Here is a 24874-nt window from a genome sequence, read left to right as displayed (position 1 = left end):
TAAAGTTAAAATATCGTAATACGTATTATCAAATGGCACGGTGATGTTACTATTCGACATTCGTGATATACGCGAATACGTATATATTTTTCGCAACTTCACTTCCAGTCACTCCATAAGCGACGTCGTCTTTCGTTTTATTTCGCGCGTCGTATCTTGAAAATAATTATTGAGATTTATAGTTGACGACTAGAAAAATTGAAAATAATGATGAAACAAATAGAACATAGATTTAGAAAAATGTAGATAGCATATTATTCGTTAATAAATACCATAACCTCATTTATGGAATAACCTAATAAGATTACTAAGTTTTCGTCCCGATGCGTTCGTTGAAGAAAAAAATATTTCTTTCTGGTTACACCTATTTCGTACTGCAAACTACCTCGAACAGAGCGGCTCTAAAAATTTGATACGATCGTTGTTCGTTCTCGGAGCCTTCCGTCCCCCTTCTACATCGTCCTGCATTTTTATCCGTTCGCGTTATCATGTTCGATCAGTCGATAAGTTGCATCGGCTTCGCAGATCTTCACGTATCCACGACTTACGTACTGGTCAGCTGTCGACCATTTTTAACCCCTTTATGCTCGATATTGCATACGCGATATTATAAGTGTTTTAATAAATTCTTAGCTAATTAAAAAAATAAACGTATTTACTTTGGTTATAGGTGGTATATGTTTGCGCATTAAGCATGCGTAGGTGCATTGCGCTTTCTTTATAGAAACATTTTTAAAAATATGATGCAATCGTTGATAACTGGTAAAAAAAAGTATATCCACAATCCTAAAAAAATACGCATATCTCTACGAATTTCTATAATCGTAAAAGCCTCTTAACGGAAGCCATTTGAATTATGACAGTTTCCTAACCTTATCCTTCTATTTGCGTGATGTATATTTCTACTTAATATGAAAACTACCGTTATTCGAAGTCACACGTAGATCAATATATCAATATATTATGCACGGTTCTTTGCAGATTGCCCGGTTGTGTGGCATCATCAAACGTGCACAGACGTGCGAAAATACATTAAAAGCATCAAAACGCATGACAGTACACAAAGATTCCTTCAACAATATAAATAAGCATAACGTACCTCATCGTCGTGATGGCTGTTGGAAGGCACTTTGTCAGAAAGCTCCTTGATCAAATTCTCCGAGTTCGTCTGATTTGAAGCAGCTGGCAATTCATTCGATACCTTGGCACTGTCTTTCGAGTCTTTAATGGAATCGGACCAAGTACTTTCCTGTTTGATCGAGTTTACTTTCTCTTTTTTCTGATTCTGTTTGCCCTTCTCAAGATGCTTAGACTCGTTGAAGCACCTTTCGAAGCTGGATGCTCGTTGAAGAATCGTCGGCGAAGTTGCAGTCGATTCACAAAATTCCAGTTCGCTTTTCAAATTTTCGTTGCTTTTATTGCATATCCGTGGAGGGTCTTGGTCGCGAAACGCTCTGCGTTGACCTTTTACTATTTCACACATGTTTTTCTTGTTTTAAATTAAGTCGATTAAATCGTTCATATTTTCTTAGGGATCTTCGAATCAAACATCTCAAAGCTATTCCCCTCCGAAACCTTGAAAATTATACATCATCGTTATTACTTCTCGTTTTATCGGAAACATATTTTCTGTTTATCGTAAATCAAACATCTCAAGATCAGTATTCTTATCGTCATCAAAATACTAAACGTTATTTTTTCACGATGCAACGAATTCAACTATAGTACTAGACAATTTAAATTCAACCAATCACGGATAAGCTACTGATAATGGAATTACGTTCGATTAGTATACTAAATGTGAGATTGATACGAACGCAAAAGAAAGATTCTAGTAAAGACATTTCGTAAGATCGTACTGTGTTGAACGAGAAAAATATCACCGACTTTGTTGACACGAAAAATAAGTACTAACCGGTTTTCAACTAACGTTCCTTCTAACGACAGGGTTAGCTTCGTTTCCGTGACGTACAATACTTCCGTAGGGTAGTGAGACGCAAACTGTACTATCTCGCCAAGGGCCAAACGAGTCATGCGTCATACGGAAGGACATCTGTTGCCCTTTTCTCTCGACCCCTAACGTTCTTTTCATCTTTATCTATCTAGCTATTGGCCGATTCGTTCCACTTGCTCCCTCTTTTTTACTTCTTCGATCGTCACCCTTTTTGGCGGGGAATAAAAATTGTTACAGCTTACGGGGTCTAGTTTGTAAACTCGATCGCAACGATATTGTTGATTATCAGGTGAATATCAACGTTGAATTAGTTTCAATGAAGAAGTTTGAGATATCGGCTACAGTTAAGATGTTCATACGTAAATCGATTTTGCGTTAACGAAAAAACATTTTTTACCGACCGCGAGATGGCACAAATTCTTAATATTCTGATTAACGATGCGTAAATATTCGTAAATGTTTTTTTCCATTCATAAATTATTCTATGATAAATATGATAGTCTTGCAGTAGAAGAGTAAATATTTAACAGAAATCTCATACATTTATATGTCTTCTATCCAAGAACGTAGGTAGAATGACTTTTAGATATTTTCACGTGAAAAGCGGCTAGTCGTTACAAAGTGCGCTGTAATCCTATTTAATGAAACGTAACTAGTACAAATCCATCAAAGCGATTAATTTACAGGATATAAATTTGAAAATATTTCAATTCATACTGTTGATATTTTATATATTATATGCGAATTACCTCGCGTATCTTTGAAGATAATCGTCGATGTATGAAAGTTTCGTAATCTTAAGATAAAAACTGTTAATTTTTGTTCTCTTTTAATGACTACATAAATAAATTGTCATCTCCGAAACTATTAACCAAGCATGATTTCCTTTCTTTCTATTCATGAAAATATGACCTTCGTAAATAATTACTTTCGTGAGACATAAAACTATTTGATAACAAGATATAACACTTTTTGAATAAGTAGTATTAGTAAAGTGATATCTTTCAGTGTATGCATTTCCTTTTGAATAAATTTCAATTCGAATGTGAATCATAACGAAAGAGAAACTTCTTACGTCTAACTTTATCAACTTCCTATTCTATAATTCCTACACATACTCACCACATAAAATCGTAGATAGTATTACGAAACTTTTGTTTTTTTATACGATCGGTATTTCAGAACACGAAACACGAAATCTTCTTAGATGCCTGATCTATTCTTCATCTTATCCATGTCCAAATGTATTAGATGAACGAAACGAAAGGGTTATTTCGTGTTGCATAATAGGTCAGTAGCGCCATCAAGCAGTATAGTCTCCGAACCATATAGCCAACGATATATCGAATTATCAGAGCTAAGACAAGTTGGTCGTTGAATGATATTGAAGTAACCGGTAGTGCTCGCTTCTCACTACCTAAAGCTTGTTTCCTTTTTGACCCCCTTTATATCGGGTAGTAAAGTATATTACAAAAAAGATGATGCAAGCTAGTTTTTGGAGTTTGGTGACCACTTCTGTCAGAGTAAGTAAAAAGAAAAGATATTTATGAATAAATGACCTCGTGGATACATTACAATCGTATCAGACCATACATTTTACTCTATTTCGTAACATTTTGAAGGACAAATAATTTTGTTATATATTTTATTCCACTATTTAGCTAACTTTCTTTGCTATTGGTCATTTTTTCCTTATGAAGCATTGATTAAATATTTGAGGAAGCAAAATTGATTTGTTAAATTCATTATTCGATATGAAAATACGTTCTCCTTACTTCGTTGGTTATGTCACCTACATCTGACTTTGTCAAAGTTTAAGGATTACAGATATAATGATAGCAAACAGAGATAGAAAATTCTTTCTTAATCAATAACTTTCTGTTTTTTCTGTTTTTCTTATTAGCCATCATGTGTCAAACGTATTGTACCTGGCTTGACAGCTGCACAGCAACGCAGATACGCTAGTACTGTGGAAGCAGATCTAGTTGTAATAGGTGCTGGTCCTGGTGGATATGTAGCATCAATTAAAGCTGCACAACTAGGAATGAAAACTGTTTGTATAGAAAAAGATGAAACATTAGGTGGGACTTGTCTGAATGTTGGATGTATTCCATCCAAATCTTTATTGAATAGTTCACATTATTACCACATGGCACATGCTGGAGAATTACAAAAATTTGGCATTAACGGTATACTTCTCATTTTTTTTTTCCTTTTTAAATATCCATAATTTAACAATCACTAATTTGACAATTCTGTTTTAGTCGACAATGTTTCTATCAATATTGATCAAGTAATGCAGCAGAAACGAAGTACAGTGAAAGCCTTAACAAGTGGTATTGCTAGTTTATTTAAAAAAAATAAGGTGGAATGGGTTAAGGGCCATGGCAAAATTACTGGTCCAAATCAAGTGAGCGCACTTGGTCCAGATGGTTCAGTAGTAAGCACTATTAATACTAAAAACATTATAATTGCCACTGGCAGTGAGGTCACGCCGTTTCCGGGTATAGAAATTGACGAAAAACAAATTATTTCATCCACTGGATGTTTATCGTTAAACGCAGTGCCAAAGAAATTGATAGTAATTGGTGCTGGTGTTATTGGGTTGGAATTAGGCTCAGTTTGGCGCAGGTACATTTCATACTGAAATTAATTGTATGAATTGTAAACGAGATATGTTGAGTTGCTTTATTTGCTCCTATAGATTAGGCGCTGAAGTAACAGCAGTCGAATTTTTACCGACTATCGGTGGAGCAGGTATCGATGGCGAAGTTAGTCAAGCGGTACAAAAACTTTTAGTCAAGGAAAAATGGGATTTTAAATTGGGGACAAAAGTCACTGGTGCGAAAAGATCAGGCAGTGAAATCATCGTTTCTGTCGAAAACGCGAAAGATCCTAGCAAAAAGGAGGATTTAATGTGCGATACACTTTTAGTCTGTGTTGGCAGAAGGCCCTATACGAAAAATTTAGGATTAGAGGATTTGGGAATCGAACGAGACGAAAAGGGCAGGATCCCTGTAAACAATAGATTCCAAACAGTAGTACCTTCGTAAGTACACACTTTGTTGAGAAAGTTTTCGTCAGCGTAATTATATGTAAAATTACGTTCATATAGGATTTATGCTATTGGAGATTGCATTCATGGGCCAATGTTGGCTCACAAAGCCGAGGACGAAGGTGTTATTGCGGTTGAGGGCATTGCCGGAGGTAGTTAAGAAATACTCATTATAGTTTTTCCGTTTGTATCCCTGAAAGTTTACAGCAATTATGATGACTTATTCAGGTGCCGTTCATATCGATTACAATTGCGTACCTAGTGTAATATATATACATCCAGAAGTTGGTTGGGTAGGAAAAACGGAAGAAGACTTAAAGAAAGAGGGTATCGAATACAAAGTTGGAAAATTCCCACATATAGCAAATTCTAGAGCAAAAACGAATGCAGACACGGATGGTTTTGTTAAAGTCTTAGCTGATAAGAGTACAGACAAAATATTGGGAGTACATATGATTGGTGCATACGCTGGTGAATTGATTAATGAGGCAGTTCTTGCAATGGAATATGGAGCAAGTGCAGAAGATGTTGCGAGAACATGTCACGCTCATCCGGTAAGTAGATATACGATATTCGATCGAATGTTGAATATCGGACGCTGATTTTGTCATTGTTCTTATAGACATTCGCGGAAGCCTTCAAGGAAGCCAATTTAGCTGCATATTTCGGAAAACCTATCAACTTTTAAGTATATGGATAAATTATCTATGAAACGTTAATATTTTGATTCATCGTAGCCTCGATCTAGTCTACGTTTAATTTCAAATGTGTCGCGGTACACTTTTAGCACCTTCCCAGGTCTCATTATCACTTAATCATATAAGGAAAAAACTGTAAATAAAAGTATATACAGGAATTTATGGAAATATTACATCTTTTATAGTAGATTTATTTTTGTTGCTTTATTATTGTATTTATTATAAATAAATTGGTAATTCATCGAATATATTTAAGAATATAAAACTGGATGTCTGTAACCTTGTGACATCTTATTTCGGTAATCTTAAGAGTAGAGATAAGTTTTTATTATGTTACTGTTGAAATTCAGTTTCCCGATTTCATAAAAACATCCGCCTTAACAGGAGTTTTACCTTGTAAGTTATAGTAATTTTGGTCGCTGTGTAATTAGATATAAATAAAATTTAGTACACTTATAATAGTAATAAACAACTAAGCAAATATGCTACTGTGTTTCCCCGTCTTTAGAGAAATTTTAATAAACTTTTCAAAATAGAGCAGAAGCTCGTACGTACCTATTACTCGAAGTACGGTCGAGTGTAATTTCAATTATACACGTATAAGCAAATTTTCATAATAAATGTATTACAATATATGCAATTATTTATTTTATGTTCAAACTAGATTCTATGTATCGAAGAAGGAAGTTGAAATCCTAACAGTTAGATCATAATATTTAAAATAATAAAAAGAACTGTAGCTATATCATGCTATACATTATATATTAATACACACAGTGAACTGCTATTATTAAAACTGCTTGTTCCTCGATCTGTTCGCATAAATAAAATTTTATCGTATCTCGATGAAGATCTCCTAAAAGGAACGACTACAATTTCTCGTAAAATATAAAGAACACGGTAGTATACTTGTTAAGTTGTTTATTATTGCTATAAATGTACCAAATGTTTAACCTCAACGTATAAAAATTAAAGGTAAAATAATATTGGCAGTATATACGATTGGTACATACACTGGTGAAAGCGAGCAACTATCAAAGTCGAGGTAAAATATATATGCATATAGAAGTGTGTGAACTAGGTACGTTCCTGAAGAGCACATGACCGGCGCAGCAGTAGCAGCGTTGCCGGCGCGGCAGTTAGCCACGACTTGCAGCGGCCATCGGCAACGTTGCTCGACGGCAGGGAGAGAGAGAATTCTGAGGGTGGCACTTGTGCGGCAAACACACCCAATGTTTGTGTTTTCGAATTTTTCGTGATACTACGAGTGGTCGGTGGCAGTTTAGCAAGGGATGTAGCGCCGTTGTCGAACCGCTCGAGATGTGGACGACGACGAAAACAACTAAATACGGCGTCGGTGAGTTCTCGTAGGTGTTCTTTCGCGATTAATGCGCGGCATCGACCCTGCGGATCTGTCAAACTGCTCGTGTCCTGATCCGCGCGATTCTCCACGAGTTTTAGTCGCGTCCAGTATAGGTGCTTAACGATCGACATCGTGTCATCTATTATATACACGGTACGTCGCGGTTTTCCGCTCTCGCGTCAGGTATCTCAGCGTCAATGATTCGATCAACCAGCGTCTTGACTTCTTTCGGGTACATGCCGCTTAATACGTTGTAGGTATGATGCTGCCGCCGTGTCGTGTCGCTGCACGAGTGTATGTGTGCCGCTATTTTGCTGAGTGTACCGCGACTCTCCCATTCATGCATTGATCGTAGAGGAGTAGGAACTAGAGTCCGATAAATCGAACTAATTTTCTTCGTCAGTTTTTCATCTAGCGTCTTTCTCTTTCGTTTTATATATTTACTTGCATCTATATTTACACTTGGAAAACTATTCGTGTCCCAAAATTTGGTGTGAAGTGGTACGCGACCTTCGAAATTTAGACCATTGACCGTTGATATCGATGATCGCAAGTCAAATCAAATATTCGACCGAGTCTCATTTCGTAGTCAGCTGATGGTTCTTTGAAACGAGAGGTCCACCACTCTCTAGTATCCTTGAATTACGACCGCTTAATTTTGTTTTGTCTGTTTCGTCTGGGGTACATAACATCGGCAGGCGCACGCCCGCGCGCGTTCCCCGCTTTGATGTTAATTCCTCTACAGTCTACACCTCTGTCCATGTTTACCGTAGGCGGATGTAACATCTTCGTCAAATAGACTGATTCCTTCCGTTTCTCGTTGATAATTTTTCTTCAAGTAAATCATTATGTAATTTACACGATAATCTTAGATATCGAGATTCGTATAGTAAAACACTTTCTTTTTTCAATAAAAAGATTCGCGTGTTTCACTCCATTGTTTGGGCGATGTTGAACGATGAAAACTCGTGGTTTCGAGCAATTTTTCGTTGAAAAACTCGTCAAGATATACGGCTTAATAGAATGCACGCTTGACACGTATTGCTCTTCTGGAGAGGTGCAACGACCACGATGGATGAAAAACGCGCGTGAAATGCATGGAGGTAGCGTCGTTGAGATTCGAACGTGCTAAACGCGACTGCGAAACCTTTGATCAAAAGACCTTTATTTAAACCACGTATCCTATTCTACGTGAAATCTGCATGACAAAAGAATTGCAAATTTTCTACACGAAAATCTCGTTACTCTTTCCTCCGTTGTTGTTATTTTTATAAAAGAGAGAGAAGAATATTAGGAATGTGATACGCCATATCTCGAGACTTCTCGAAACTTTCTGCTATTTTTACGATCCGAAACTCTCGAAAGGAAATAACATTTTTTTTTGTTTTTATATAAATAACTCGTATGATATGAATTTGATAAAAAAATAAAATAAAAACTTAATTTCTTCACAAAGATGACCGGTGTTAGTATCGGCTAGCGATTTTAATTTTAATAAATAATCTGATTTTCTCAAAAACTGCTTGACTATTACCTCGCGCTATTATTCTCTGACAATATAGTTAGTCCCTAAAGACAATTTTTCCAGAGTCTCGAGGTGAAATTTCTAGTTCGAATTTAAAAGTCGAGTTTTTTTACCATCTGAAAAAGAAATATTCTTTTTCTCAGCGATTCAAATATTTTCCACGAGCTTTCTCTCCGAACGGCATTACATCGCACGCGACGCTTGTTTGTTCCGACTAATTTTGCTCGGAGCAACAATCGGAATGTCGAAGGATCAATTGAGCGCGCTATCCACGATCAACCGGAAACGCTGCCGCTGCTTTGAATTGAACGCAAACTCGCGTTGTATCGCGTCACGTTTAGTGGCGATTAAACCGTCTACCGCGTCGAAATGTCTGTCCGTAGCGATACTTTGCTTGAGGAAGGAATGCGACATCGGAGCCGATAAAGCGTCGATTCCATACGCAGCATCGTCTTCTTTCACGTTTTCGCGATTAAAGAACTGCATTGACGCATTCTTAACCTTGCGTTCCGATTTCTGTACAGTCATCGCGAATTTTTTTCACGACACAACCTGTTTAATCACTCTCTTTGTTTCGATACTTTACGACCAAAGTATAATAGAAACAACATCGATTGTTCCGTCGCAATGTGTTTCTACGGTTTACGTATAGCGTTTGTATCAGTTTCAGTGATAAGATCCGTTGCTCTTTGTTTTAGATACGTCGATACATTCCTCAGATTCGTTGCGCCGTGCTTTATCGTTAAGCTCTGCCAATTTCGCGGCAACTGTCGCACGATATTTCTAGAAACCTTGCCACAGCTATCGAACGCGCCAAGGAAGAACAAACTCCGACAGTTGTCGCTCTCGCATCCTTTCTAATTATCGAACATACTCGTTTCCTCGATTCGATTGCCACATTATGATTAAGCAATCGGTCATAATTCCACGGAAACGTGGAACAAGAACGCCTTGGTAAGCCGGCGTTGAAGTCTGGCTTAGCCTTTTAACGTTGTCTTCTTAATCAGCTGCAACGTTATTACGTCTATCGCGTAACGTTAGTATTACAAAATCATGCAGAGCAGTCTAAAACGAATTATACAGGGTGGTTGGTAACTGGCGGTACAAGCAGAAAGGGGGTGATTCTACGCGAAAAAAGAAGTCGGAAATATAGAATAAAAATTTCTCGCTCGAGGCTTTGTTTTCGAGAAAATCGACTTTGAATTTTCGCTCGGTTCGCGTGCACTTTATCGCGTCTCGTTATAACTCGTCTCGTTATAAAGAAAAACAAAATTTTTATCCTATATTTTCGACTTCTTTTTTCGCGTAGAATCACCCCCTTTCCGCTTGCATCCCCATTTACCAACCACCCTGTATATGGAGTATTATAATAGAGTCTACAGAGGATGGTACACAGTCCATCGGATATGACGTGTAAACTTTAAACGCGTTTTTCTCGGTTACATTTTCTGATATAACTAACACGATATACATATCAAGTTCTTGTTGATCGACTTCTTTCAACGGTAGACGTTCTACGGTACACGTTCAGTCGCTTATCGATATCGTAAAGACCACGGAGTCTTTAAACATCGAAACGCACGGACGACTTCCTTCGTCTCTATTTGAACGAAATTTAGTATCGTAAAAGCGATTGCTTTACTATCCGAAAGTTCCATCGTCCGTACACTCTGCCTGTTAGTTCGGCTATAGAAAGCTCCACGACGTACAAAAGGCCGTCTTTTCAAACGGCGCGACTCTTCCTTTTTTCATCAAAATATTCCAATTTCTCGATAGCAGGCGACGAGTGTCGAAGCGATTTGCATCGGCTGGACGAGCAGCTCGTCCTCCGTCTCGAAATGTCCTTGTTAAAGTGGTCCGAACTACTTTTTGCCTGGTGGTCCCGCTCCAGTTCTGCCATAAAAGGCAGAAATCCATTTTCCGAGTGAAACCACGGCGGCCGTTTATACGAACGACGCGACTCCATGCGATACGTCGAAAACGAAGCTTGTTTCCGCCGCCTCTTTACCTATTGTCTCTCCGATGCATGGAAAACGGCCGTCGAACTTGGATAGAGAAAAGCAGAGAGAGAGAGAGAGAGAGAGAGAGAGGTAACTGGAAAGAGCGGCCAAAGAACAGAGTACGTTGCTTTGTGTTTCTTTGTGGCTATCGTCGTCGTTTATTATTCCTCTTCCGGTAAGCCCATCTCCCAATGAACACAGCCCGATCTCGAGAAAACTGTAGCAAAGGAACGAGTCTGTCGCTGGTCGACAAAACCTATCGCGATGTACCGTCGCTATTTTACTGATTCCGCTTTTTAACGTGTGATACGAATGTAAGTGGACGGTCGTCGAACTCGTGATACGAACGGCTCTAATCGAACGGCCTTAAGATACGTTTCCGCGTGATAATAAATCTTGTACTTTTACGTTCATAGACCAGACAGCGGATGCAGCAGTCTCTATCGTAGTTTCATATTTTTACGAACGCAGCCGAAGAAATGGAAATTTCCAATTAGAGATTCTTCCATCCGCTGAACATCGTAACGAGCTCTTTACTTTCGCTACTTTTTTACTCGGCTACTGTTCTTGCGTTCTGCGCGTTTCTGCATATTTCCATGTCCTCGAACGTTCTCTTCTTAATAATCAACGATAAAAAGAATTTTATTCGTAATAACGTTTCCTCGATTGCTTCTCTCTTTTTTTTTCTGTCTTCTTTGTTACTAAATATTAGCTGGCGAATTTTTATACGTTTACGTGATTTAATTCAGTGCCGAGAGGATTAGTGGAAGTTTCTAACGAGTGGAACGTGAGAAAAGTTTTCATTACGCGAACCTCTTTCGCCTTAATCTCCTTTAATCTGTTACGATTCTGCTATCTTCTCTAATAATTACGAACTCACCAAGACCTATGTTTCTAACCGCTGTGGAATATTCAACGACTGGCAAAAGCATTAGCTTCGCCTTGTTCCGTAGTCTGCGTCAGTTCCTTCGCTGTCAGGTGGAAGGACAGATCGGAGTCCTAAATTTCTGGACGAGAGCGCAGCGTAGATAAAGCGTGAATAAACCTATTTCATTGGTACAGAGCCGCGTCCGCGCCACGATTAAACTATAATCTTTCAATCTAACAATCTGCACGGTGATCTGGTCGCGGCTGCATTCCCGCGTATTGTTTCTTTCGCCGATTAGCATTGTGCGATCCTTCGTTGACTCGGTCGATGCGTTTGTTGCGACGTTCCCAACGATGCAATTCTCGATTCCTCGAACTCGCGGATTCGACGTGCCCACGTGCTTGTTTTCAACCGACCAATTGTCACTAGCCATCGCGACCAATTTCTCCACGACCTAAAATAATCCCAGCTATCTTACGTTCTTTCAAAGAACGTCCGCCTCTAAAAGTTTGCCACGATTACTTCGGCGGTTTCTACCGCGGTAATTAGCTCGAGATTACGCAAGACAGGTGATATCGAGAGGAAGAAATTCTTACTTCTTGAAATTGTTTTGCCTCTACTCGACAATTTTCCAAGGCCATTTCTTTTTATTCCTTGTAATTAACGGAAACACGTTGTTGTTGATGTTTTTGCGGAGGAAACTTGATGCGAGCGTACGACTGGATCGCTACGAATCACGGAGAAAGTGGGTGCGTATTTTTTTATATGCGAAATGAAAAGTGCAAGGTATCTGGTCGATGGAAAAAAAGTGGGTCGTTTTGAATTTCTTGAAATTTATTCATATGATATGGTGGAGGCGGCGAACGCGCTGGTTATATCACACGTTGCAAATCCAGGGATCAACGAAATTATGCAGAATCCCTCGAGTGATATCGAACGTGGCAGAGCTTTCCGCTGTATTTAATATCAGATAATCTCGATAAATGCTCTCTCGTCTGTGATTTGACCACCATTATCGATCGTTTCTCGCGAGGTTTCTGCCGATTAAAGCGTCCCGCTTATGAATCATCGAAAATGCAGCGATAATTAAATTATTAAAGCAGAATAATAAAGTTCGTTCGACTCTTGCTATTATATTTTCAAGGATATCCTGGAGACGCGTTAGTTGCAGCGGATAAGCTTACGAACAAATACAGGGTGGTTGGTAACTGGTGGTACAAGCGGAAAGGGGGCGATTCTACGCGAAAAAAGAAGTCGAAAATATAGAATACAAATTTTTCGTTCGAGGCTTCGTTTTCGAGAAAATCGACTTTGAATTTTCGCTCGGTACGCGTGCACTTTATCGCGTCTCGTTATAACGGATCTCACTGTAGATCGTTGTCTCGATTGACGTTATTTTTTTAATTTTTAAAATTTTTAAATTTTTAAATTTTTAAATTTTAAATTTTCAAATTTTCAAATTTTAAATTTTTAAATTTTTAAATTTTCAATTTTTAAATTTTTAAATTTTCAAATTTTAAATTTTTAAATTTTTAAATTTTCGACTTCTTTTTTCGCGTAGAATCACCCCCTTTCCGCTTGTACCACCAGTTACCAACCACCCTGTATATCGTTCGTGATCGTATCGTTCGATAAGGACGAAAGAAAAAGGAAAATTACGATTGTCCCGTAAAAGATACGTACATGGAGGAACGTGGTGGAAAATGGATTTTCAAGAGATTCGACTGAGGTTCCATTCGCGAAGAGCAGAATGCTTGCGTCAGGTGGAGTTAATTGAGCGATTGTTACGAGGCAGACTACGGTCGAGAAATAGTTTTGCCGCGCTGCAACAATGTTTTTCCTTTGAAATATCGGAGAGTAAGATCGAACCGCGGTAATTGCAATGTATAAAACAATTAGAAGGACAAAACGAATAAACATTAGGTTGCGCGATAAGTTGGTTCGTGTTCCTTCAAAACAACATCGATGATCGTCAGTTTTACATAAATTGAAATTGACTATTAAATTAAAATTAAATTAACCATTTAATGAACGACGTACGCGTTACTGTATTCCACTGTTCTTCACAGATGAATCAAGTAATTCATTCGCTTCGCTGTTTCAAAGTTTCTACCTTTTTATCAAATGGCAATTTCTCCGCTCGCATTTTTCAAAATTCCCAATCTGCGTATTGTTGCGTTCTCTGGATTACAATTAATTATAAATAATTGTTATATCGTGATATTGACATATACGTTGTCACGAACGCACAATTACAGACGGAATTCATCGTAGTGGATTTTCACTTGGAAACTGAGGAAAAAGTAGCTCGAAATGGTTGATTTTTACGACAAATTCGAAATCACTGAGGTGCACGTACCTTCAGATACGTACGTTTTTGAACACAGTAGCGAACGCGTATCTGCGATAATTCGTATTGGAGTTATCGTTTTATCGTTGGCACGAGCTCGCGATTGCCGTAATCGATCCAGTAGACCGTCGATTAACAGGTTCTCGTTAGATATACAGAGGAAATTCGATTCTTTATTGCCGTGACGCGTAGACTGCTCGTAATTACGTTTCGCGACACGTTGTTGTGCAAGTTATTTCCAAGGCTGTCCACGTTTTTCCCGCGATGTGTTTGGTCCGATGCGCGGATTATTCGCGCCAAACGATACAACTTCCACCTGGAATTCCTAATGATTTCCACGAGCCGGCTTATATCCAAGTTCACAGTTTCGATTTAACTTTTGCCTTCGTTTGCATCCAATTTCTCCTTTCGTTCGATTCTTTCACCTTCTCGCCATATAATTTTCTACGCCAACACTTCCGTTAATAAGCAACGGCGAAGCTTAACTCCGAGAAGCTTAACTTAGCGTCCGAATAATTATTAAGAAATTATCAAAATCGTTAAGTATTGTGATGCAACTTGAAATCCTAGGCCAATCGATCGTTGGATTTCATTCTCGAGAAGAATATTAAATTAGATAGTAGGTTGTAGAATGTCTCGTTTTATATATATGTAATTACAGAAATAATTATAGAATTATAATTATAATTTCTAAGTATAATTTCTAAATAGAATCATAATTATAATTTCTAAGTATAATTTCTAAATATAATTTCTAAATATAATTATACTTCTATAATTATTTCTGTAATTACATATATATAAAGCAAAACATTCTATAATCTACTATCGAATTTAATATTCTTTTTGAGAAAGAAATTCAACAATCGATTGGCCTAAGATTTTAAGTTGCATCATATTTAGAAATTATAATTATAATTCTATAATTATTTCTGTAATTACATATAAATAATACTTACAATAATACTTACATAAAAATAATTATGTAATTATAACAATAATTATATTTAGAAATTATAATTATACTTCTATAACTATTTCTGTAATTACATATATATAAAGCGAAACATTCTATAATCTACTATCTAATTTAATATTCTTTTAATCTCTCTGTAATAATAAGAATTATAATTATAGAATTTAGATTCAATAATAGACGTTATGACGCCGCAATATCTTTCGTTCCGATAGAACAAAATGGATCATACATAGTTGAATAAAATAATATAAAAGGAAAAATGTCGTGCCTAATATTAACTATAAATAATATTCTGCAATTGGACAACTGTTTCAACCAATATTAACATTCGTACGATGCTAAGCGTTTCCTCCGAACGTTAAGGTCTTTCGCATTTGCTAAACTATGAGCAAGATCGAAATACGAAAGAGTAGGAAGATCACAGCGAAGCTAAGGTTCTTTCCCTCGCTTTGTTTGCCGTTTGTCGTTTTAAAACACGAACAAGCCGAGACGAATGAAACTCTGGGAATTGAGACGCGAGCGGAATCAGTTTATCGGGAATCGCTAAAAGCGTGGTTGGAAAAGTCAGAGGTGATCGATACACGTCTCCGCATTCGGAAGTTCTCCGGACTACGTATTCCACGATTTCAGACGAACTATATTAAACGGACGTGGATAAAGTCTGCGTGTTCGCAGATTTTCCGCCACGATAATTTCCGAGCTGAGCCGGCTACATTTACGATTTTCATGCTCCATCGAATCGTTCGAGGGAATCTTTGCCCCGAGGCAAACTTCCCAGGAAAAGGCGTTTAATCGCCTTTCCGAAACTTTGGCTAATTCGCGTAGAAAAATCGTATAATCGCGATATTTCCATTGCATCTCTTTGCGACGAGAGTTGCTTAGCTGCGTCTCTTACGAACATGTTGCAAGATGTATATTATATTCCTCACATCTGATCTTCCATTACCGCGAAGCTTCTTATTTTCTCCATAATTAACATATTTTCTAAGTGTGCTTCTATCGGAGATTACGAAAGAATACACGGTAGAACTAATCGATAAAATGTGTTCGACGTAACGTCGGACTAACGTCGAAAATCTGTCGAACTATGGAGAAACTATGGAGAATATGTCGACATGCAGTCGAACGTTTCCACGTTTCTTGCCTCGAAGCGGATAAGAAGCTCAGGTCGGTCGGTCTCTTCGCTATAAAGGCGGAGCTCGCATGGAAAGATGACGAGAACGGTATTGAATCCATGAAGCAGGCGATAGAATGATTTCAGATGTCATTGTTTACGGCTTTTTCCGGGTCCGTGCTTGCTTTTGCGCTGGTGTTCGTAGGCTGGTGTTCGTAGGCTGGTGTTCTCCCTAAAGCCATTATAGACCCTTTCTCCCTACCCTTGGTTGGGAAGCATTTTGACGCGCTCCAACCTACCACGTGCGTACGCGTTTCTGGGGTGACCTGAAAATCCTTGGCTCTCCCTCTCGTCTTTTGGTCCATCGATTTTCCTTCTTTCCCCTCTCCTATCTGTACGAGTCTACTTTCAAGGATTCGTACGGTATCTTGTAGAATATACGGATAAACGCTCGTTCGTCCTCTTTATATATCTTTCTGTATACATCGTTGTAGTATATTTTTATATGTACTTTTCGTTTGAATTTCTTGAACACATTTTATACTTTGGTAGTTTTATCGCTGAGACGTTCTTAAGCGTCAACTTGGTAACAAGTCTGTCAGAATGCGGGTCCTGTTTATAAAATGTATAGAGGACGTGTATAAAGGACTCGGGTAGGATGTTTGATCGTGAGATTTATTAAATGTTGTTGAAACCGTCGAATATATTTAAAATAATAAATTAGTATACAGGCTATATTCGCTGAGACGCTCGTTCGATATACAGGGTGGTTGGTAATTGGTGGTACAAGCGGAAAGGGGGTGATTCTACGCGAAAAAAGAAGTCGAAAGTATAGAATAAAAATTAAAAAATTTTAAAATTTGAAAATTTAAAAATTTAAAAATTTTAAAAATTAGAAAAATAACGTCAATCGAGACAACGATCTACAGTGAGACCCGTTATAACGAGACGCGATAAAGTGCACGCGTACCGAGCGAAAATTCAAAGTCGATTTTCTCGAAAACAAAGCCTCGAACGAAAAATTTTTATTCTATATTTTCGACTTCTTTTTTCGCGTAGAATCACCTCCTTTCCGCTTGTACCATCAGTTACCAACCATCCTGTATTTAAAATAATAAATTAGCGTACAGGCTATATTCGCTGAGACGCTCGTGCAATATATAAGTCGTAAAATAGGATAACTAATGACTCGTTAATTGGATCGCTAAATTTTAATTCGTTGATAACCGATCGACACCTGACTGTAACACTTTTCCTTGCGATCGCGTCCGCTTATTTATACCGGTCGGGGAGAGTCGGAAAATTTAAATTTGTTTTCGTCGGTTGTACGTAGCGACGACATTATTTTGCTCGGAGTTTATTTACTCTTACATTACGCGTATCCTAACGATCTTGATACCCCGAGGCAGAACAACAACATGATTTGAATTGTCCTCTAACTCATATGCCGCTAAAAATGATTTACTCTAACGATAAATATTAGGTTGTTCAAAAAGTTTCTTTCATTTCATAATAACGAAGAATTTCTATTTTATATTATTTCACTGAATTAGCTATGATCCATTTCGTTATATTTCTATTATTACGTTCGTGCATCATTCGATAAGCTAATATAAAATAAAACACATCGTGCGTCTATTATTTCCTTATGAAACGAAAGGACCTAACACAAGTACAGAAATTTGTGGAAACACAATTTAATTATACATCGCATACGTGGTTGACGATTTCATCGTAACGTCGAATATTACCAGCTTTTTACAACGTTTTCTCATTTTTCATTTTCCAAATGAAGTTTCCTAACGATTACGCAGATTTGCTTAATTTTTCATATCGCAACACCCAACGTACTTTTGAACGCTGGTGTCCCATTACGCGACAATTAACTCGAACAAATCTGATTCGGAGAAACGGTTAGGCGACAAGAATTTTACTTGGTCGCGTGTTACGTAATTGTTCGCGTAAAAGTCATCGTGTAATTTTCTTTTTCCATGGAAAAACAAGCAACGCATTGGCACCTTGATATCGCGATCGCGTAACGTTGCAAGCGAATAAAAACCGATAAAGTACTGTCATTTAGCAGGTATCAGTCTTTGATCTCGTTTACTTATTCATTTATGCACGCACGCACGTGTTCACCTACCGCAATGCGACCATTTTGCCCTTCTTTCGTCTTCCCTTGCTTCTCATTCCTCTTCCTGTCTTCTTAACCTTGGTCCCTGAACCTTTCCTGCCGTCTTCCAACCTTTTTCTCCCTCTTTCCATCCTTCTTTATATATTTACCATTCTTCTTCAAGTTGTAGCAATTTGTTCCTCTCTGCCCTCGGAAACTACGCTACGATTCGTCCACAGTTTGGCAACAAACTCCACTTTGCTAATCAAATTTTCCAGGCTAACGAGTTATCGGTTCGCTACACACAGATTCCGTCGAACTTCTGTTCGCTGTTTTCAACGTGCAGCAAATATTCCGCCAGACACACCCTGTTGGCTTCAATCGCTGTGACAAAGAACCGATCGTTCGATTTCCTATTCCAGACATTATGAGATCGATTATGAGATTCGAAAGTTGTGTTTCGGTTACGCGGTACAAATGTAACGAACGTTCCTAACATTTTCCTTCTCTATGCGTCCGTATATCGGCCATTTAGGTCTACGATCGTTTCGTGTTTCTTTCTCGGCTGTTTAATTCCTCTCTTCGAAGAAAAACGTTGGCTCCTCGAGACCACGAAATCGTCGATGGATTGTTCGATTCGCTTGTAAATGTTGAGCCATTCGATCGTGATTGGTCGTGTAGCAAAGTATGGCCAGAATACGAAAGAATAAAATAAGAATTGCCGGCACGTTCTTTCGTTATCGTACACTCGACAAATATTTTTCCAGCGCTCCCTTTCCTAACTCTGCTGCCTTTTTGTCTCATTTCCCACCGGTTCGTATTTTTCTTACGCCAAGAAATCTGCCAAGTTTCAACAACCTGCGAACAAATTCTCGTTCGGCGTGACTTCTTCTTGCGATATTCTATCAACGAGAGGCGATATACCGAGAAGATAGAAATTCGACGATCGCACGCAGTACCATCGAACTCGATTACAACAATTACGAGGCTCGATATTTTCGAAAGCGAAAGCGCCACAATTTAGTCGTTCGCGGTTTTCCATCCTCGCGTTTCGTGCCATCGAAATCTGTCCGACTACCATAAATCGCGGCCCATGGCGTATTTGAAATAAAGTCGCACGTGCCTAGTTTACTATATACGACTCTCCGCATTGATCGTGGAAAAGTTGGAACATTCGATTTTCGATAGAGGGTGTTCTAGAATTACCGGTCACCTCGTACGTACGTACTAGCGCACGAAGGATAGAGCGAAAGCACGGCTCCCTCCGTCGTGGCCGTTTTACACGGTAGAACGGGAGTTATCGATTTAATTTCCCGGGAAAACTCATGGGGAGAACGGTTTGGGAAAGGGACTTTCGATGCGAAGGTTTCGACGTCTCCCTTTGTTCGCGTCTGTCAGCCCCTCGAGAAGCTTCGACAAAAAATTCCCGTTTTTCCCATCTCCTCACTAACATGCGCGTATGTGCTATGAACGGTTATGTATATATCGTACGTATATACATATATGACGCGCGTTGTCTTCGACACGTTTCCATCGTGGGAAACACCAAGTCCAGGGAGAATAGTCCTTTATTAGGGCTCAAAGAGAATACCGAATGTATCTGCAACTGGTGTATTTGTAAATGTCTTTTGCTCCGGTTTACTTGATTCTTCCAATAAATTAATTGAGCCGAACGATCGTTTGATGCGGTAAATTAATTGAATCGACCAATCGTTTCGAACAGCGTACGTTCGTGATATATTGTACGTGAGTGGTGGGTATCTTCCTGTGGGTTTAATCATTTCGATTCGATGTCTATTATAACAGGGGAAACTATCGAATCTTACGGCTCGTGAGAATGTAATGGTCTTATTTCGATTCGTGTGAACGACTAGACTAGACTAGAGAAACGTTTTATCAGAGTCGTGTAGTCGTCATAATGTCTTACGTACTTCTTGATGGAGGAGATAATAAATGGTCATAAAATTAATCGGACTTGAGAGTGCGCGAGTTTTGGTCGTTGAAACAGAGACAAGATTTGAGTGAAGATAAAACGCTCGAGTCTTATCGGAAACGTTAGATTTCAATTCGTTATCGAAATCAGTTCTTTCCATTTGCAGTTGCACAAGTTCATTTTTACAGATACTGTAATTAGAAATAGAGAGTGGAAGAGAGAGAGAGAGTTCATTTTAAATGGAAGCTTTCATAGGATGGAATATAACGAAATTTTAATTGGAAGATCGAATGATTTATGAGTAAAAGATTTAAAAATCAATTTGTGAATGACGTTTGTAAATGGAAATTGAAGATGTGCGATATACAGGGTGGTTGGTAACTGGTGGTACAAGCGGAAAGGGGGTGATTCTACGCGAAAAAAGAAGTCGAAAATATAGAAGAAAAATTTGAAAATTTGAAAATTTAAAATTTGAAAATTTAAAAATTTAAAATTTAAAAATTTAAAAATTTAAAATTTGAAAATTTAAAAATTTAAAAATTTAAAATTTGAAAATTTAAAAATTTAAAATTTAAAAATTTAAAAATTTAAAATTTGAAAATTTAAAAATTTAAAAATTTAAAATTTGAAAATTTAAAAATTTAAAAATTTAAAATTTGAAAATTTAAAAATTTTAAAAATTAAAAAAATAACGTCAATCGAGACAACGATCTACAGTGAGATCCGTTATAACGAGACGCGATAAAGTGCACGCGTACCGAGCGAAAATTCAAAGTCGATTTTCTCGAAAACAAAGCCTCAACCGAAAAATTTTTATTCCATATTTTCGACTTATTTTTTCGCGTAGAATCACCCCCTTTCCGCTTGTACCACCAATTACCAACTACCCTGTATATTCATGGTAATATTTAATAAGCGAATTTCATAGACATTTGGATACTATTTTCTTAACTGCGTTTGTAAAAATATGAACTTTCACAAATATTCTGACTCGGCTATATTCTTCTTTTAAATACATTCTTTCTGTAAATACATATAATGTATCCAATTTTCATCAGAATATTTAATAGATGAAACAGACCTCTATTTAAATACCCTTTACTCAGTTGAGGTCATAAAAATGCACAAATATTTGTAGATTATTATTTGTGACCCGTTATATTCTTTCCACCTGATATACATGTAACAACATACAATATATCCAATTTTCAGAATATTTCATAAATGAAATAAATCTGTATCTAAATACCATTTTCCCAGTGACAGTCATAAAAATATGAATTTGCAGATTATTATTTGTGATCCGTTATATTCTTTCCACCTGATGTACATATAACGACATATAATATATCAAATTTTGATCAGAATATTTCATAAATAAAAGATAAATCTCTATCTACCATTTTCCCAGTGACATTCGTAAAAACATGAATTTGCAGATTATTATTTGTAACCCGTTATATTCTTTCCACCTGATGTACATATAACGACATATAATATATCCAATTTTCATCAGAGTATTTGACAAATGAAATAAATCTCCATCTAAATACCATTTTCCCAGTCGCGTTCATAAAAATATGAATTTGCAGATTATTATTTATGACCCGTTATATTCTTCCTACCTGATGTACATATAACACCATATAATATATCAAATTTTGATCAGAATATTTCATAAATAAAAAATAAATCTCTATCTACCATTTTCCCACTGACATTCGTAAAAATATGAATTTTCACAAATGTTCGCAGATTATTATTTGTACATAAAAGTACATATAATGTATCCAGTTTTCGTTAGAATATTTGATAGGCGATTAAATCTGTATTTAAATACCATATACTTGTCCATATTATAATATAAAAGTCTAAATTAGCATAAACATTCACTGTTTATTATCATTTACGACTACGTTATATTCCTTCCGACGCTGATACGTTGAGAATTTCGAAACGACAACCTTAAAGTCATTAGAGAAGGCGAGAAAAAGCCAGGCCGTTTCGAAATGGACGAAAGTCTGGTCGCAGTATCCACGCTTATTGTTCCGGTGTAGCGGTGGTAGGCGAGCAAACGCGTAACACACATTCCGTGGCCGGTCGTCGGTGAAACGTACGCGTGTACACACGAGGCGGAGGCTAGAGACGCGCTCATTCAGATGCGTCTCGCGTGCGTTTCTCCGCCGGAGGACCGGAAGCTGGCTCGTCGTGCGTGCAGCGTCACGCGTATCCGGTGCCCCGGAGTTCGTTTATCGTGGCCTGACACTTCCACGAAAGGACACGCGCCGATTCTCTTCCCATCTTTAACCCTTCGTCCACGAACTTCTTACACTTTCGCTCCTTTCTAGCGTCGCGATCTAAGACACTTCGTGTCGCATACGTCGCGACAGAACGCGATCTCTTTGATCTGAAACTATGCAGACACTCGACGAGTCTCGAGTCTCGTCGTTTATCGTCATTCGAATATTCCAGACTTTCTTCCATTTCTCCAATCAACGATACCGCTACTGCTGATCAAAATGCCTGTGACATATCGATCGGACTTATCGAAACGTATCTAAGCTGCTCGATTTTGTAGCTTCGAATCACGTTGCGAGCGATTCGAATTTCTCGCTATATATAGAAAGATCGTAAATTTTCGATCAACGTATTTAGCCGCGAGGTGGGCGTGTGTTGAGCTTGAAGAGCGAAACGGTCGATGAACGACCAATGACTGCTATATCAGATTAGATTAGGCAGATCAAACCAACAATGTCACTGTGCTACCTGCGATAAACGAAATAGGATACAGCAGAATTTTTCTAACTAACAACAACCGCGTCGTTCGAACGCAAATTACCGATTTCCTTCCACGATAGCCGTTAAATTTCATGTGGATCGGACGCTTTCTAAAGGGCTTGTATCGTCTGTAGAAACGTGAATCCTTGGATAAAACGTGATATAATATAACGAGCCAAGACTATACGTTTCAATCTCGCGTCGAGTGCGCCGAGCGTCGAGGAGATTTCGCTTCCTCCCCAATGGGCCATCTGCGCCACGAATCATAATATTTGCACGGTGGTGCGACGCGGTCGATACACGGATAAAGAGAAAAGAAGACAGACAGAGAGAGAGAGAGAGAGAGAGAGAGAGTGAGTGAGTTACGTTGCATTAGTTATTTCGTGTAAGAGATCCCAACGCTGTATAATAAGTACGCACGCACCATCGATTAATTGGAAATAACAGTTCACCGCATATATCGTTCGTACAAGTACACCGTCGATGTTACGTTAAATGGAACACTGCTTCTACTATGTCATTAACGCGCGTATATCGAACGTACAAAAGATGCAACTTGTACAACTTGAACCTGACAAAATCATTTTATCTTTGCCTTTCTTTTCTGTTTTACAGCCGTTTACAATTGGCGAGGAGACACGCGCTATGGCCTTCCCTTGGAAATCGGAGAAACCGTGCAGATCCTGGAGGAGTGTACAGGTAAAACGACACGAGATCGCTCGTCGTTTCACGTATCGCTTACGAATGCTTTAGCACGAATCAACGTGGATCAGGTTGGCGAACGAGTCGATCGAACGTGGAATCAAACGATGGATTGCTTGCAGGTTGGTACAGGGGCTTTTCGACCAAGAATCGCGCGGTCAAAGGAATTTTCCCCAGCTCGTACGTTCATCTGAAACCATGTAAAATCGAGAACGAGGGACTGTTCGAGTCGGTGATACCTTTGGAAGATCCGGTGGTCCGAGAAGTTACCCTCGTGCTCCGAGAATGGGGCGGTATATGGAAGAGACTCTACGTGGTGAGTGAGCCGACGACTCTCTACGCTACAATGACCCCTTTCCATTTGCTCGTGCTCGCTTATTTTTCGCGACAACGAGGCCAAATGGCTGGTCGTTGGAAATGGTTTCTACGACAAAGCCGACTAGCTCTACGACACGTATACTTTCGCGTAATGAAAATTGCAGCGAAGGGTCGAAAAGGAACGAAGGAAAAGGAATGGGAACGTCGTCGTCGCGACTCGTTTGAATTCTTAACGACCGACAAGGGACACGCTGTTCGATTGATAATGGAATTGCGCGGATCTTTTGGTACGGTGCCAAGAAACACGCTACGAAGGTCGCAAACATACGTAAAAAATGCTACTGGCGATTAGTCTAAGGGCTAGGTCTGTCTTTCGTGGAAAGCTATCTCAACGAACACCAAATTTTTCCAAGTTTCTATCAGAACTATTCTATTTATCGCGAATATAAGAAGCTCCTGTTCGTGAAAAATTCCATTGTCGCGATTGGTCGAAATCCGATTTGCTACGAGGGAGAGACAGAGCTGGCTTCTAAATCTCGACTTGCCAATAGCATTCTTTAAATATATTTTTATACCTTTTACGCTATACGGCCGCGATTTGTATTATAGAACGTACGCGATTTCACGATGAACAGAGTAGTAGCGTTCGTACACCGCCGTGAAGGATTTTCCTTATCGAGTAGAAACTCGAAAGCAGGGAAAAATCACGATACACGCGCAAGCGTACGTAAAGTCAGAGCTTTCGTCGTCCCGCTCGGCTCTTAATTCCTACCATAATCTGCGCGTACTTCTATCTTTCCCTACTAATTGAAATATTTTCGCTGGAACAAAATCAGGAACGGGTAAACTACAAGTTCGACACGCTGCGCAAAGTGATGCGGGAATTGCTGGAATGGCGGCGACAACTTTTGGCCGGCACGCTCACTACCGATCAAACGCGGGAACTCAAGTTGCGAATTATCAACAAAGTGGACTGGGGAAATCGGTAAGTTGGAACTGAAAGTTGAGAATTGCGAACGTGCACGATAGACGCGACAGCACGATTACCGATAATGGTATATGCCCGATCGAGTCGCTGGTCGAAAGCGAAATGCCGCGTTTGCCTCACCGATTTCACCCGTATA

At 38.6% G+C, this 24874-nt stretch overlaps 3 protein-coding genes and 1 long non-coding RNA gene across 6 annotated transcripts in view; 2 read left to right on the top strand and 2 right to left on the bottom strand.

The window, feature by feature from the left end:
• LOC126871139 (uncharacterized) overlaps positions 1 to 2075 on the bottom strand; it is a 41656-nt gene extending 39581 nt beyond the window's left edge. Inside the window, exons 1-2 of one of the 2 annotated variants that reach the window (XR_007691530.1) lie at positions 1916 to 2075; positions 1100 to 1575 (exon numbers count right to left, since the gene is read on the bottom strand). Coding sequence is in view for 1 of the 2 variants with exons in the window: in XM_050629607.1 (XP_050485564.1) it covers positions 1100 to 1483 (384 nt within the window). In the remaining variant the exon portion in view is untranslated. The remainder of the gene's footprint in view (positions 1 to 1099; positions 1576 to 1915) is intronic. The other variant, XM_050629607.1, reaches the window with a different exon arrangement.
• Positions 2076 to 3277: 1202 nt separating this feature from the next.
• Positions 3278 to 5955, top strand: LOC126871134 (dihydrolipoyl dehydrogenase, mitochondrial). Its single transcript, XM_050629597.1, has 7 exons — positions 3278 to 3477; positions 3858 to 4143; positions 4219 to 4585; positions 4659 to 5003; positions 5070 to 5161; positions 5238 to 5563; positions 5632 to 5955. Exons 1-7 carry the CDS (start codon positions 3433 to 3435, stop codon positions 5695 to 5697), a joined length of 1527 nt encoding a protein of 508 aa, XP_050485554.1. The 5' UTR covers positions 3278 to 3432; the 3' UTR covers positions 5698 to 5955.
• A 145-nt stretch (positions 5956 to 6100) lies between these two features.
• Positions 6101 to 24874, top strand: part of LOC126871130 (dedicator of cytokinesis protein 3) — a 55210-nt gene continuing 36436 nt past the window's right edge. For both annotated transcript variants that reach the window (XM_050629591.1, XM_050629590.1), the window contains exons 1-4: positions 6101 to 7064; positions 23346 to 23429; positions 23555 to 23748; positions 24587 to 24735. In XM_050629591.1, the coding sequence (XP_050485548.1) occupies positions 7028 to 7064; positions 23346 to 23429; positions 23555 to 23748; positions 24587 to 24735 (464 nt within the window). In that variant the 5' untranslated portion in view covers positions 6101 to 7027. The remainder of the gene's footprint in view (positions 7065 to 23345; positions 23430 to 23554; positions 23749 to 24586; positions 24736 to 24874) is intronic.
• Positions 16664 to 23337, bottom strand: LOC126871145 (uncharacterized). The gene is made up of 2 exons (XR_007691538.1): positions 21578 to 23337; positions 16664 to 21273 (listed from the first exon to the last, which is right to left on the bottom strand). It is a non-coding gene; the product is annotated as an uncharacterized LOC126871145 (long non-coding RNA).

Source organism: Bombus huntii, chromosome 11, assembly GCF_024542735.1.
Source record: "Bombus huntii isolate Logan2020A chromosome 11, iyBomHunt1.1, whole genome shotgun sequence".
Classification (NCBI taxonomy): domain Eukaryota; kingdom Metazoa; phylum Arthropoda; class Insecta; order Hymenoptera; family Apidae; genus Bombus; species Bombus huntii.
This window is presented reverse-complemented; position numbering and strand designations above follow the sequence as displayed.